The sequence below is a fragment of the Mustela nigripes genome, chromosome 12 (genome assembly GCF_022355385.1).
Source record: "Mustela nigripes isolate SB6536 chromosome 12, MUSNIG.SB6536, whole genome shotgun sequence".
NCBI classification, from domain to species: domain Eukaryota; kingdom Metazoa; phylum Chordata; class Mammalia; order Carnivora; family Mustelidae; genus Mustela; species Mustela nigripes.
In genome coordinates, this window is record NC_081568.1 from 90,697,717 (window position 1) to 90,711,083 (window position 13,367).

General features: G+C 35.3%; 1 protein-coding gene across 4 annotated transcripts in view; it reads left to right on the plus strand.

The window, feature by feature from the left end:
* Positions 1–13,367, plus strand: part of KIF2A (kinesin family member 2A) — a 76,822-nt gene that overhangs the window by 40,092 nt on the left and 23,363 nt on the right. For 2 of the 4 annotated variants that reach the window (XM_059417940.1, XM_059417942.1), the window contains exons 2-9: positions 3,229–3,323; positions 3,818–3,937; positions 6,223–6,277; positions 8,302–8,424; positions 8,996–9,096; positions 11,166–11,261; positions 12,751–12,805; positions 13,193–13,355. In XM_059417940.1, coding sequence (XP_059273923.1) covers positions 3,229–3,323; positions 3,818–3,937; positions 6,223–6,277; positions 8,302–8,424; positions 8,996–9,096; positions 11,166–11,261; positions 12,751–12,805; positions 13,193–13,355 — 808 coding nt within the window. The remainder of the gene's footprint in view (positions 1–3,228; positions 3,324–3,817; positions 3,938–6,222; positions 6,278–8,301; positions 8,425–8,995; positions 9,097–11,165; positions 11,262–12,750; positions 12,806–13,192; positions 13,356–13,367) is intronic. The other 2 variants (XM_059417941.1, XM_059417943.1) reach the window with 1 other exon arrangement.

Genomic DNA, 13,367 nt, shown 5'->3' on the forward strand with positions numbered 1-13,367 from the left:
CAACATTTTCTCAGGTCTACCTTTCTAAACCTCTAGACATTTTTTTTAAATTAACATATAATGTATTATTTGCTTCAGGGGTACAGGTCTGTGATTCATCAGTCTTACACAATTCACAGCACTCACCATAGCACGTACCCTCCCCAGTGTCCATTCTCAGGATGTTTCCTGGGATTAAGAGTCTTTTATGGTTTGTCTCCCTGCCCTGTCCCATCTTATTTCATTTTTTTCCCTCCCTACAACCCCCTGCCCTGCCTCTCAAATTCTTCATATCAGAGAGATCATATGATAATTGTCTTTCTCTGATTGACTTATTTCACTTAGCATAATACCCTCTAGTTCCATCCAGGTAGTTGCAAATGGCAAGATTTCGGGGGTTTTGATGGCTGTAGAGTATTCCATTGTGTATATATACCATATCTTCTTTATCCATTTATTTGTTGATGGACATGTAGGTTCTTTCCATAGTTTGGCTAATTGTGTACACTGCTATAAACACCGGGTACACCTGCCCCTTTGGATCACTGCATTTGTATCTTTAGGGTAAATACCCAGTAGTGTGATTGCTAGATCATAGGGTAGCTCTGTTTTCATCTTTTTGAGGAACCTTAATGGAACAGGTGCTTTTAACTTTGCTAACATGTGGCTTAAGGTTTTCTGGGTGTCTTCTACTGGTAATTGAACTTCTGGAGGTACCACTGTTGAGGTTTCTTTCCCAAAGAAAATCTTGATTTTCTTTATCCTCTTTGTTACTCATGTCTCTAGGCTATCTTTGGAGATTAAGGTTCCTGTGAGATAGGTCTTGTAGTCCACTCCCCAAGGGAAGTTGGAATATTATAGTTGATGCTTACCAGTAGGAATGTGGTTTTGGTCTTGCTTTTGCAACATTATATGCTTTCCCTCATTCTCATTATTGTGGCAGTTCTGTTGGGCATGGAGATCCCTTATCTCTCCTCTTCAGCAACCTCAGCTACAGCCTTTCCATTTCTTGTCAAAAGTTATTCTTTATGGTAGTCTAGTGTTTAAGTACATCTTCTTTGGAGTCATTTGCTGTTGATAAAACCCTATCAGTGTCTTAAATTAGAATACTCCATTTTCCCCAAAACCTTTCCTGCAGTCATCTTGTTCCTGCTAGTGGGTATTGCTATTTTGAGGCTGTCAGGGATGATAGGTTTGGTAGACAGTAGCTGATGTTCTTAGCCTCACCACTCATGTTGTGGAGATAGTGATAAATGTGGGGTTTGTTGTAGCAGTGGTTGCTCCTCCTAGATTGTAATGGCCATCATCAGGGCAACTCATGGCTCTCTGGGGTCCACTCTTTACTTCTTCTACAGTTAAACTGAGTCAGTCTCTCTCTCTCTCTCTCTCTCTTTTTTTTTTTCATATCCTTTTGCAGCCATCTATGTAGATACCTGCTTGGATCTCCCTTTAAGGAACTTACCACTCCTTCAGCTCCAGGGAGTGCATTATAGTTTATAGCCTCTAGGTATTAATAGTTTTAGGCTCCTTAGATTTTGTGCTGAGGACTTGTGTTTCCTGGGAAACCTCCAGCCAGTGACTGGGCATCGTGTGGCTACTAGGGTATTTCCATTTTGTCCCAGTGTGGGACTGTTTTAATGGGCAGTCTTTGCTTTGGATCTCCCTGCTGGGTTGGCTAACACTTTGTCAGATCTGTGTCAGGGTCTGAGGCTTTCTCTGCTCAGTCCTATTTTATGTACCCTTTCCTTCACAGGTTTCAGATCTGTATCACAGCCCGAGTCTGAAAGTTTTCCATGTCTAGTCCTGTTGTACCCCCCTTTATCTTTCACAGTAAAACTCTTATCCACCTGTCTCAATGTCTGCTTCCTGGTGGATCTGACTGACACATACCACTTCTTCTGGCTGTTTACCTAATTTTTGTCCATATTAAATTGCAGTGAATGTATTACCCAATTTCCCCTTTTTATAAGCCTCTCCCTTGAATCTTCCCACGTATTTCCTAGGTTATTTCTTTTCTATCCCCAACACCCAGCTCTCTAATGTCCATTTATCTCAATAAGCGCCTTATTATTATAGTAACATTGTTTGTTTTATATACTATACATCTCGATTTGTGGTTTGTTTGTTCGTTTGTTTTTTTTTAAGGTAGTCAAAGAGGTATAAATTAAAGATAAAGTATTGATGTCCCAAGGATTTCATTCAGCAAATGCATGTGAAAATTCCATATGTTCAGCATTTTATTAAATAATATGAAGATGCAGATCTATAACAAATAGTTTTTATCCTTCTTTAATTAATGAGTGGGTGGGTAAGATGAAAACAAGTTAGTAAAAAGTACACAAACGCTTCAAAACTTATCAAACTGCTTCTAGGAATTTGTTCCAAAGACATAATCTGACAAATGTATAATGACACATGTACAATAGTATTCATTGCAGTGTTTAGAATAGCAAAAAATTGCACATAGCCTAAGTGACCATCAGTAGGTATGAAGTAAATTGTAATAAACATAATGGAATATTCTGTAATAAGTAAAAATAATTACTGAGTTCTATTCTTAATAACAACATCCACAGTCTGTTTTAAGAGGGAAAACAAGTTAATACATTAGGTATAACATCCTTTCTCTACAGATAGGAAGTATTAGAGTTACCCGAGAAAGTAAGGTAGAGATGTTAGATTACATTTCCTAGCCTTTTGGACTTAGAATACTTTTCTCAATCTAATAAAAATAATGTGAATTTCATAATATATGATAGTGATTTTTAAAGATTATTTATTTATTTATTTGTCAGAGAGAGAGATCACAAGTAGGTAGAGAGGCAGGCAGAGAGAGAGCCACCCGGGCGCCCTGATAGTGGTTTTTACATAAGAATTGTTTTAGTGTAAAAATTTGGTTTTTGAATTTTTGTTCTACAGTCAGTTCATCTCATAGTAAGGGAACTTTGTAATGATTAGAACTATATAATGGCATAAAATTTCAGCCATTCTCTGCCATTGTGTAACCATTTTTCATGTTTGTTGAAAATACACTTACAGTTTATTCAGTTTCTTGAGTTCCAGTCTCGACAGCACATTGATTAATGATTGCATGGACAAAGGTCATTCCCTGATTGTGAGTCTGGAAATCCCTTGTAAGAAAATTAGTATCATAGTTTTTCAAAAGTTTATAAGTTATGAAATTGTATTTGGCATTATTTAGGAATACCATAATTTATGGATTAAAATGTATGTTTTATTCCCACTTAGGCCGAATACATCAAGCAATGGTAACGTCTTTAAATGAAGATAATGAAAGTGTAACTGTTGAATGGATAGAAAATGGAGATACAAAAGGCAAAGAGGTATGATCACTAAATTTTTTTTTTTTTTAAGATTTCATTTTTAAGTAATCTCTACACCCAGTGTGGGGCTCAAACCCATAACCCCAAGATAAAGAGACGCATGCTGCACTGACTGATCCTGGCATGCCTATCACTGAGCTAAATTTTATTTCTAGTCCTGCAGTCAAGGTTCCAAATATAAAATAAACTGTAAAGTGTATACTTTCTTATATAGTGCATGTATTTTTTATCATTTCTAGAAAAACTTACACATGATTAAAACATTTCAAAGAAAGGTAGATTCTTCCTGTACATTGTAAGTGATGGGACATTCTATCAAGACCATAAAATGCAGTCTTAATAGCTGTCTTAATATATGGGTTGTAATTGTAGATAATTTTGCTTTCAGTACTTTTCATGAGATCATTAAACAGTCATTCTCTCTGTGTAAATTTTTAATATAAAAGGTTAATTGTCAAAATGTACTCTGAAGATACATGCATTTTTTAAAACAGATTGACCTTGAGAGCATCTTTTCACTTAACCCTGATCTTGTACCTGATGAAGAAATTGAACCCAGTCCAGAGACACCTCCACCTCCAACATCTTCAGCCAAAGTAAATAAAATTGTAAAGGTTAGTAAGGAAAATTTACAGTAGAGGTGTATAGGGTGTATGTGCATGTGTGTGTATGTATTTTCTGGTTTAAAATGAAAAGGCTGGGGACACCTGGGTGGTTCAGTGGGTTAAAGCCTCTGCCTTCGGCTCGGGTCGAGATCCCAGGGTCCTGGGATCGAGCCCCACATCCGGCTCTCTGCTTGGCGGGGAGCCTGCTCCCCCCACCCCTCTGGCTGCCTCTCTGCCTACTTGTGATCTCTGCCTCTCAAATAAATAAATAAATCTTTAAAAAAATAAAATAAAATGAAAAGGCTGTTAAGAGTATATTTTAAATACTAGTTTGCTTTTAAAAAAAATAAAACTTTAGTTCTTTTTGCCATCTATATGTCATGTTTATGCATACATTCTTTGAAGGATTGAGATTGTCCAGTTCACAGTTAACAATACTTATTAGGTAAAGTCCTAGAATTTCTTTCCTGATTAGGATTTTTCCTAAGACTAATAGCTCCCCAGGAGATAGGGATGTCAAAACCATTTACAGTGTTTGTTAAGTGACTACATGTGATTTAAATAAAGAAAGAATGTTTATTATTCATAATAATTTCCCACTCCAGTAATCTTTGGAAATAGTAATTCTGCTATTTATGTTTATTAGAGAAAGACGGGAAATGAGAGTGTACAGTTTAACTACTGTGTTATCTGTGAAGATAAACTTTAAGACCATGCTATATACCCTAACAGTTTAACATTTATAAAAATAAAAGCCTTGCCCTTTTTATTACTTTAAAAGATAATTCCTCTTTCTTCCTATTGAAATTTCTCACTATTAAAATTGTGTATTTACGTGCAGCTCTTTGAAAACCAGGTAGTTGGTCACAGTTGTTGAATCTGCAGTTCTATGTGTTTAGTTCAAGCATTTGTTAATTTTTCTACATTGTGGATTTTATCACACAAAGATGAATGACATGACTTTACCCCTAGAGAAACTTGTTATTTTACAGGGAAGACATACATCAGCATCCAGATAACGTATGATAGAATCTTAACGATATCAGCAAAACATTCTACTTTTTAAATTATACGTGAGAACATAGGCAGATTTTCAATTCATGTAATTCAGCACATTGAGTGTCACTGCTTAGACGTCATTAGTTATGACTTGTAGATGGATTGTTTTTTCGTATTTGGCTTCACAGCTTCGAAGGATCTTTATAGATGATCTTTCTTTGTATGTCATTAACCACCTTTGCTGTGGGGCACCTGTGGGGCTCAGTTGGTTGAGCGTCTGCCTTCGGCTCAGGTCAGGATCCCAGAGTCCTGGGATCGAGTCCTGCATCGGGCTTCTTGCTTGGTGGGGAGTCTGCTTCTCCCTCTGACTCTCCCCCTTCTCATGCTCTCTTCCTCTCTCATTCTCTTTCTCTCTCAAATAAATAACAAATCTTAAAAAAACAAAAAACAACCTTTGCTGTGCTTTAAAATCACTTAGAGAACTTTTTAAAATATTGATGCCTTGCCCACTCCTAGAAGTTCAGTTTTATTTTCTCTAAAGTGAGGCCCTTGTATCAATATTCTTTTAGTAGTACCCATTTGATTTCAATGTACAAATGTTTTCTCTCGCGCTGAGAGCCATTATTTGATACCTTTTTTCAGTTGAATAAAATAAAGTCTTGGTAAATAAAGGATAGGATCAAGAATTTACTGCCCTAGACTTTGCAGTTCGAAGTCTTTGAAAGTCTAATGAAGTCTTTCAGTAGAAATGATAACATATCATGGTATTATGATGTTTAAGTTTAATAGTAGACAGTAGGTTGTCTAAAGCCAGTATTTTATTGATTACTCTGACATCCAGAGATGAAATGTAATACCTACCTTTGAAATGTATTATGTGGTCTTAGCATGGTGGCTAAAACTATGCCCTTTACTGAAATAACTTCTCTTTGTTTCAGTTTTCTCATCTATGAAACCAGAATAATAATAGTAATGACCCGATAGGATTGTTTTGAAGCTCGAATGACTTAATATGAGCAATACCTGCCTTGTTATTCTGGAATATTGCATTTTCTGGAGTACCTGCCTTGTTACTCTGGAATATTGCATTTTCTGGAGAGGTGGTGGGCAATACTCACATAAACAAACTTGAATACTAATGGCATTAGTAGTAATTACTAGAAGATTATTTATAGTGTTTTTTCTATTTAGTTTTATATTATGTTCACCTATTTTTGCTTTATTAAAGGAAGCCCAAGCTATAAATAGGAGTAAAGAGAGAAAGTGAAAAGAACGTTTTTATTTTTCCCTTACAGAATCGACGGACTGTGGCTTCTATTAAGAATGACCCTCCTCCAAGAGATAACAGAGGTAAACATTTATCTATTAATTTTGTCTATTAACCTAGTATGGTCCCAACAAGGTAAATCAAAAGTGAATATTACCATTGACATTATTATTGATTTAAACTTAATATGGCTAATTTGAAGATTGGTACCTTCTTGATTTCCTAGTATAGTAATGTCAATATAAAGGGGTGCCTGGGTGGCTCGATCAGTTAAGTTTCTGTATTTGGCCCAGGTCAAGATCCTGGGGTCCTGGGATTGAGCCCCACATTGGGCTCCTTGCTCAGTGGGGAGCCTGCTTCTCCACCTGCTTCTCTCTCTCTCCCCTGGCCCTCCCTTGGCTCATGCACTCTCTCTTTCTCTCTCTCTTTCTCAAATAATTAAAATCTTGAAAAAAAAGTAATACAAAAAATTATTTATAAAGGTAAGTGATGAATATGAAACTCTGTTACATGCAATTTTTGATTACTCTCCTTTACCCAATAACTTTGTAGATTTGAGAAGAGTATCATGAGAAAGAAAGGAATGGGGCAGTAGTCAGTTAACTGAGTTCACAAGTGTTATTAATCTAATCCCATTTTACCTGACCTTCTGGCTAACAGTCTTCCCAAAAGATTCATGACTTGGTAATCAGCTAAAGAAAAATTGAACAGGTACAATTTATAGTTAATTGCATGTTTTCCCTGTATTTTCAGTAAGGAAATGTGAAACACAGTTAATTTCTTTTTTACTCTTCAGCAATTCAGAATTGATGTTTCTGGTGGTGATGTTTCTCTGCATGTGGGGGTGGGGAGACAGGATAGGCGTAGGTATTAGAAGAGAGATTGGAGATGGAGAGAAAGTCCTGCATCTTAAACACTATCCTTCCTTTGAATCTTGTGAAACTGTATATTGCTTTGTAAAATGTGGTATTTATATTTTACTTTATATTTATCTTTTCACTTTTATAACATACATTGGGAAATATTTGCATGTTTGAGGAGCAAAGAGCGGGATTTGGAATTACAGGGTGGGTTGAAGGAGTGTTTTTTTCCTTTATGTACTTGAGAATGGTATAAATTTTTCAAAATGACAGTGCATTTAAATTTAAAATTTCTATTTTGTACACTTAAATGTATATTTTAGGGGGCCTTTTAAGATTTATTTATTTGGGTGGATCAGTGGGTTAAGCCTCTGCCTTCGGCCCAGGTCATGATCCCAGGGTCCTGGGATCGAGCCCCACATCGGGCTTTCTGCTCTGCAGGGAGCCTGCTTCCTCCTCTCTCTCTTCCTGCCTCTCTGCCTACTTGTGATCTCTCTCAGATAAATAAAGAAAAAATCTTTAAAAAAAAAAAAGATTTATTTATTCATTTTAGAGAAAGGGAGAGCTCCAGTGGGTAGAGGCAGGGCGGGGGAGAGAGAAAGAATCCTTGAGCAGACTCCCTGCTGAACACGGAGCTGGACTAAAGGCTCTATTCCAGGACCCTGAGATCATGACCTGAGCTGAAATTAAAAGCCAGCCACTCAACTGACTGAGCCACTCAGGCGCCCCTGCACACTTACATTTTTAAAATGATTATTAAAAGTCAGGCATGGCTTTGCTTTTTTCTTTTTTTTTTAAGATTTTATTTATTTATCTGACAGAGAGGTCACAAGTAGGTGGGGGGCGGGGGCTGGGCAGCGGGAAGCAGGCTCCCCACTGAGCAGAGAGCCAATGTGGGGCTTGATCCCTGGACCCTGAGATCGTAGCCTGAGCTAAAGACAGAGGCTTAATCCACTGAGCCACCCAGGTGCCCCTTGGCTTTGCTTTTTTATATAAATTATTCAGATTGAGTTTTGTAGTTAAAATTACCTTGGTGAAGTAAGTCGCTGCACACATTACCTTGAAAACCTCTTGGCTTGTTAGTTGATTGAACAGAATTAATTATTACATATTCTGTTTATACCCACATAAGTAGAAAACTGACAACTCGTAAGTATCAGTTCTTTTGAGATATCTCTCTTCCTTTACTAGGGTTTGCCTTTACTGATTTTCTGTTCTGAATTTTAAAAATTTCATTTCACTTGCAGTGGTTGGTTCTGCACGTGCACGGCCTAGTCAGCTTCCTGAGCAGTCTTCCTCTGCACAACAGAATGGTAGTGTTTCAGATATATCTCCAGTTCAAGCTGCAAAAAAGGAATTTGGACCCCCTTGTATGTAAATCATGTATCAAGGATTCAGTCATTCTAGGCATACATGTATTCTCTCTTGGTCATCCTTAGAAGTCCCCAAATGGTAAAGAGTCTAATTATAAGCTTGATTGCAGATTTCATTTTACCACTTTGGAAAAATGTTTTTTCTTATTAGTTTAGTCTGTTAATTGGGTTTTGAAATGTATATTTTGAAGAAGGTTTATAAATACAAAATTATAACAACTTTCCACTTGCTTTGAATTTGAAATTCTGGTCAGATGACAATTTGACAGATGTTATGGAAGAATTTTATACTTCTCGATCCTTTCCAATTTATACATCTGTGATTGTAAACCAAGAGATGATATGTATCAATATGTTAAAGTCATTTTTCTTGACTGCTATCTGTATATTGTCCTGTTCCTGGTTTTGTTAAAGCAGCTCATAAGTTCACGTAATTGTTAAAGGCATGCTTTGTCACTGTGTACCATTTTTTGGGTATATGTGGTGAAATTATACTTAACATTTTTGTGTGTAAGTACAGTACTGTAAATAAGAAGGTCTACTTCAACAGCTCATCGTTTTCTTTCAGCACGTAGAAAATCTAATTGTGTGAAAGAAGTAGAAAAATTACAAGAAAAACGAGAAAAAAGGAGACTACAGCAGCAAGAACTTAGAGAAAAAAGAGCCCAGGTTTGTAACAGAAACACTTTGTTTATGCATGAACTGAAGATGTAGATGGTGTCAGTCAAAGTGATTTGAAAGTAGTTGAGGCATTCAGTTAAAGATTTCAATATAGTTCCTTTAGTTGAGATCTAAACTGATAATGAGAAATGATGTGAACCTTTGAAAATACTGTAACAGACTTTTACTACATGTCCTTTTCATGTTTTAGTGGATGTGTTAGTCCTAACATTTGTTCCATTTTGAATAATAGTTCTTTGTGTTACAATTCTAATGCAGCCATTATACCTTTCAAGAATAGTAAGACTGACTTTGTAAAAAGTTCTAAAATATATTCAGAAGAATATCTAGTTAAAGTAGTTGATTATAAAGTAGACAGTTAAACTATAAATTTTATTGTTGTTTTTCCATGGTTAGTAAATTCAGCATATCACAATGAAAGGGAAGATTTCTTCTGTTTGAGTTTATGCTAGATATTAAAAATTGTGTCTCTGTGGTGCCTCTCATGTTCCCTTTAGATGGTAAAAAACTGTTTACTAACAATGAAAAAATTATATAGAAGACTGGTCTTTTATCTCTTTATAGGTCTTCACCTATTGGAAATTATGTTTCTTTACATATAATTTCTAGTGTGTTTGTATTATATCTATTATATTCTTAGAACTTGTTTCTCTATTAAAACAGGATTATTTCTTTATTTAGAAGTACATTCAAATGCCCTTAATCATAAAGATGTTGTGTTATGGAATTATGAAGCCAGTATAAAATTCACCTTGAATAAATCAGGTTATATCTTAAAGTGATCTGAGATAGCCAGTTGGATTTTGAAATAAGTAAAACACAATACAGATAGATCTACTGATACTTTGCACCAGTGCCACCTGGTGTTTCCTGTGGGAACCTCGTAATACTTTCATGTCTCTTTGTTATCTCTTAATTTTAACTTTACATTCACTTTTTGACATAGTTGGTGTTATTTCCTAAAATAAAGTTAATTGAAAGTAAGTTTCAGGGGCGCCTGGGTGGCTCAGTGGGTTAAGCCACTGCCTTCAGCTCAGGTCCTGATCTCAGGGTCCTGGGATCGAGTCCCACATCGGGCTCTCTGCTCGGCGGGGAGCCTGCTTCCCTCTCTCTCTCTCTCTCTCTCTCTCTCTGCCAGCCTCTCTACCTACCTGTGATCTCTCTCTCTCTCTCTGTCAAATAAATAAATAAATAAAATCTAAAAAAAAAAAAAAAGAAAGTAAGTTTCAGTAACAGTTTTGAAATTTATATTCACAGCAAATCTGTACGTGGTGCAGGAAGAAAATCTGGCTTCTTAGAATGTTTAATAATTTATAACTCATGGCTAAGAGAGACAGTTAATTATTGTTCCATGGGTCTTAATCTGAATTTTCTCAGTTTTGAAGCAGAAAAGTGAAATGCAGACAACATTCCAACATTCAGTAATTTGAATTTTAAAGATTTCAAAAATTGTCTTTTGATTCCTTTAAGTCCTGTCCATTTGAGGTGGTTTTACTGTGCCTTAGGTTTTTAAATTTTTTGAGAACAGAACAGGAAATGAACATAAACAAATCCATGTTTCTGTTTTGCTGGAACACTGGGTTCAACGTGGTGAAGAAAAATCTGATTAAATGAATTTTTGTAGAATTTCTGTTTTTCTAGAGTTCTTTATTGATTTTTATGATGACCCCTATTTTTCTCTTTCTTCATTTTCTAGGTTAATCAAGTTATATGTGTAACATGAACTTTTGAAATAATTCAAGAGGGGCTTTATTTTTTAAAAATATTTAATTATTTGACAGACAGAGATCACAAGTAGGCAGAGAGGCAGGCAGAGAGGGTGGGGGAAGCAGGGTCCCTGGGTGGCTCAGTGGGTTAAGCCTCTGCCTTTGGCTCAGGTCATGATTTCAGGGTCCTGGATCGAGCCCCACATCAGGCTCTCTGCTCTCTCTCCACCTGTCTCTGCCTACTTGCAATGTCTGCCTGTCAAATAAATAAATAAAATCTTTAAAAAAAAATGCAACAATATCCATTTTTGTAATGATAATAAGTGATGAATTTTCTCTGTCTCCCTATAGGATGTTGATGCTACAAACCCAAATTATGAAATTATGTGTATGATCAGAGACTTTAGAGGAAGTTTGGATTATAGACCGTTAACAACAGCAGATCCTGTAAGATACTTTGTAAACTATTATTCTGGAATTTTTTTATGCTATTAAAAAAAATGTTCAGTACCCACTTACTACTGGACTTAGCTGTATAGTTTCTTTCTTTATGGGTGTATATTCCTCATGTTTTAAGGTGAATATCAAGAAATCATTCACACTTATGCTTATCTCCCATAATTTGATTAATCAGACATGCTTCCCACGGAGATGTTCTTTTCAAAGCAAAGACTCTGTCCTTGGTAGAGCAGAACAACAGTTTAAGGAATGATGTCAGAAGACCCATTCTTCTTTCTGACCATCATTGAAAATTTTATCCCAGTTCCAAGCCTATTTCCTCTTTGATTTGGCCTATAGATGCCACTATCATACAAATTTACTATTAGTTAATTTGGTATTTTAAAATAAATGTTAGTCTAGCTTTTAGTGGTTGTTGAGGACCATACTAGACCAGAAATCTAGTGCTTGAAAAGTATTCTGCTTTCCTATTACTCAGCTACTTTCCTCTTGAAGAAGGAGAATTTTTTGGACAGGGAATAGTTTGTGAGTAATTGATACTTAAGAAAAGTAATATCTGACCTCGCATATACAGAATACCCTGGGTACATAAAATACATTTGTGTCAAGCCAAAGTATTATTTAGGATTTCAAAGAGTTGTTGTTCATAACACTTTTGTATATATTTTAGTCCTTGCTTATCCCTACCTGTGTTTAATCTACTACATCTGAATTCATACTTTAGGACAGTAATTGGCAAACTTTTTCTTAAAAGGCCCTGATAGTAAATATTTTTGGCTTTGTGAGCCATATGGTCTTCATCACAACTACTCAGTTTTGCCTTTGTACTATCAAAGCAGCCATAGACGGTATGTGAACAAATGAGTACAGCTGTCTCGGTAAAACTTCATAAAAGCAATAGTGGGCTGGATTAGGTCTGCAGACCATACTTTGCCAATCCCTATGTTATATATTTGTTATTAAGAGGGAAGTATTGAGAGAATAAATTTTATGAAAAATATTTATGTGTAAGAATTGGCTATTATAAAATTGTTGGGAGTTATTTTGCTCACTAATAATCTGAGAATCGCATTTCTTGGTATTAGTTATCTTTGTCAATACCTTTTCCCTTTAATCAACCTCACAGTATACCACTTGGTAGGAAATTTTGCTTATGTTACGTGCAGTATATATGGAAGTAAGGCAGCTTCTTAATGTGAACCTTATGCTGTTAATAGGAACAGTAGTGCCCTCTACAAAGTTATTTCCTAATTATTTACCAAATAATAAAATGAGTAATTTTCAGTTACGCTCAGAATTTTAGAAATCATTGTCTTTGAACTATTAAAATTCATACATACTAATTTGATTTTTAAGCTTATTTATCCTATTTATGATATGCATAAATTTCTAAAATCTCTGTAGGAAATATTGCATAATTGGCTTTTCAGTTTTCATATTACACAATGAATATTGAAATAAAATACTTTATTTCTAGATTGATGAACACAGAATATGCGTTTGTGTAAGAAAACGACCACTCAATAAAAAAGGTATGATGCTTTTTGAATTCTTAATAAGAGGTTGATTTTGTCCAGTTGGTATTTATTTTAATGATAGCAGAAATTAAATTGGTTTGGAAGAGTTAAATATAAATCATTTTATTTGTTACATAATCATTATGCAGATTTCTTTGTTAGATCTGCTGATTTGTTATTGCTCTATGAATCATTGCCATTTCTGATTCTTGCTTTACAGAAATTTTGATAATTTTTTTACTTGGTTGTTCAAGTATGTCTTCTTGAATGGCATATTTATGAGATATTTATATTTATAGAAATTAATACTTCTATTAAAATTTTTATCACTTTTAAAAAATTATTTATTACATCCAAATGCTATGAAAATTACTGGGCATTGATTTTCATTTATTCTTTTAGAAACTCAAATGAAAGATCTTGATGTAATCACAATCCCTAGTAAAGATGTTGTGATGGTACATGAACCAAAACAAAAAGTAGATTTAACAAGGTACCTAGAAAACCAAACATTTCGTTTTGATTATGCCTTTGATGACTCAGCTCCTAATGAAATGGTTTACAGGTAGGTAAACTT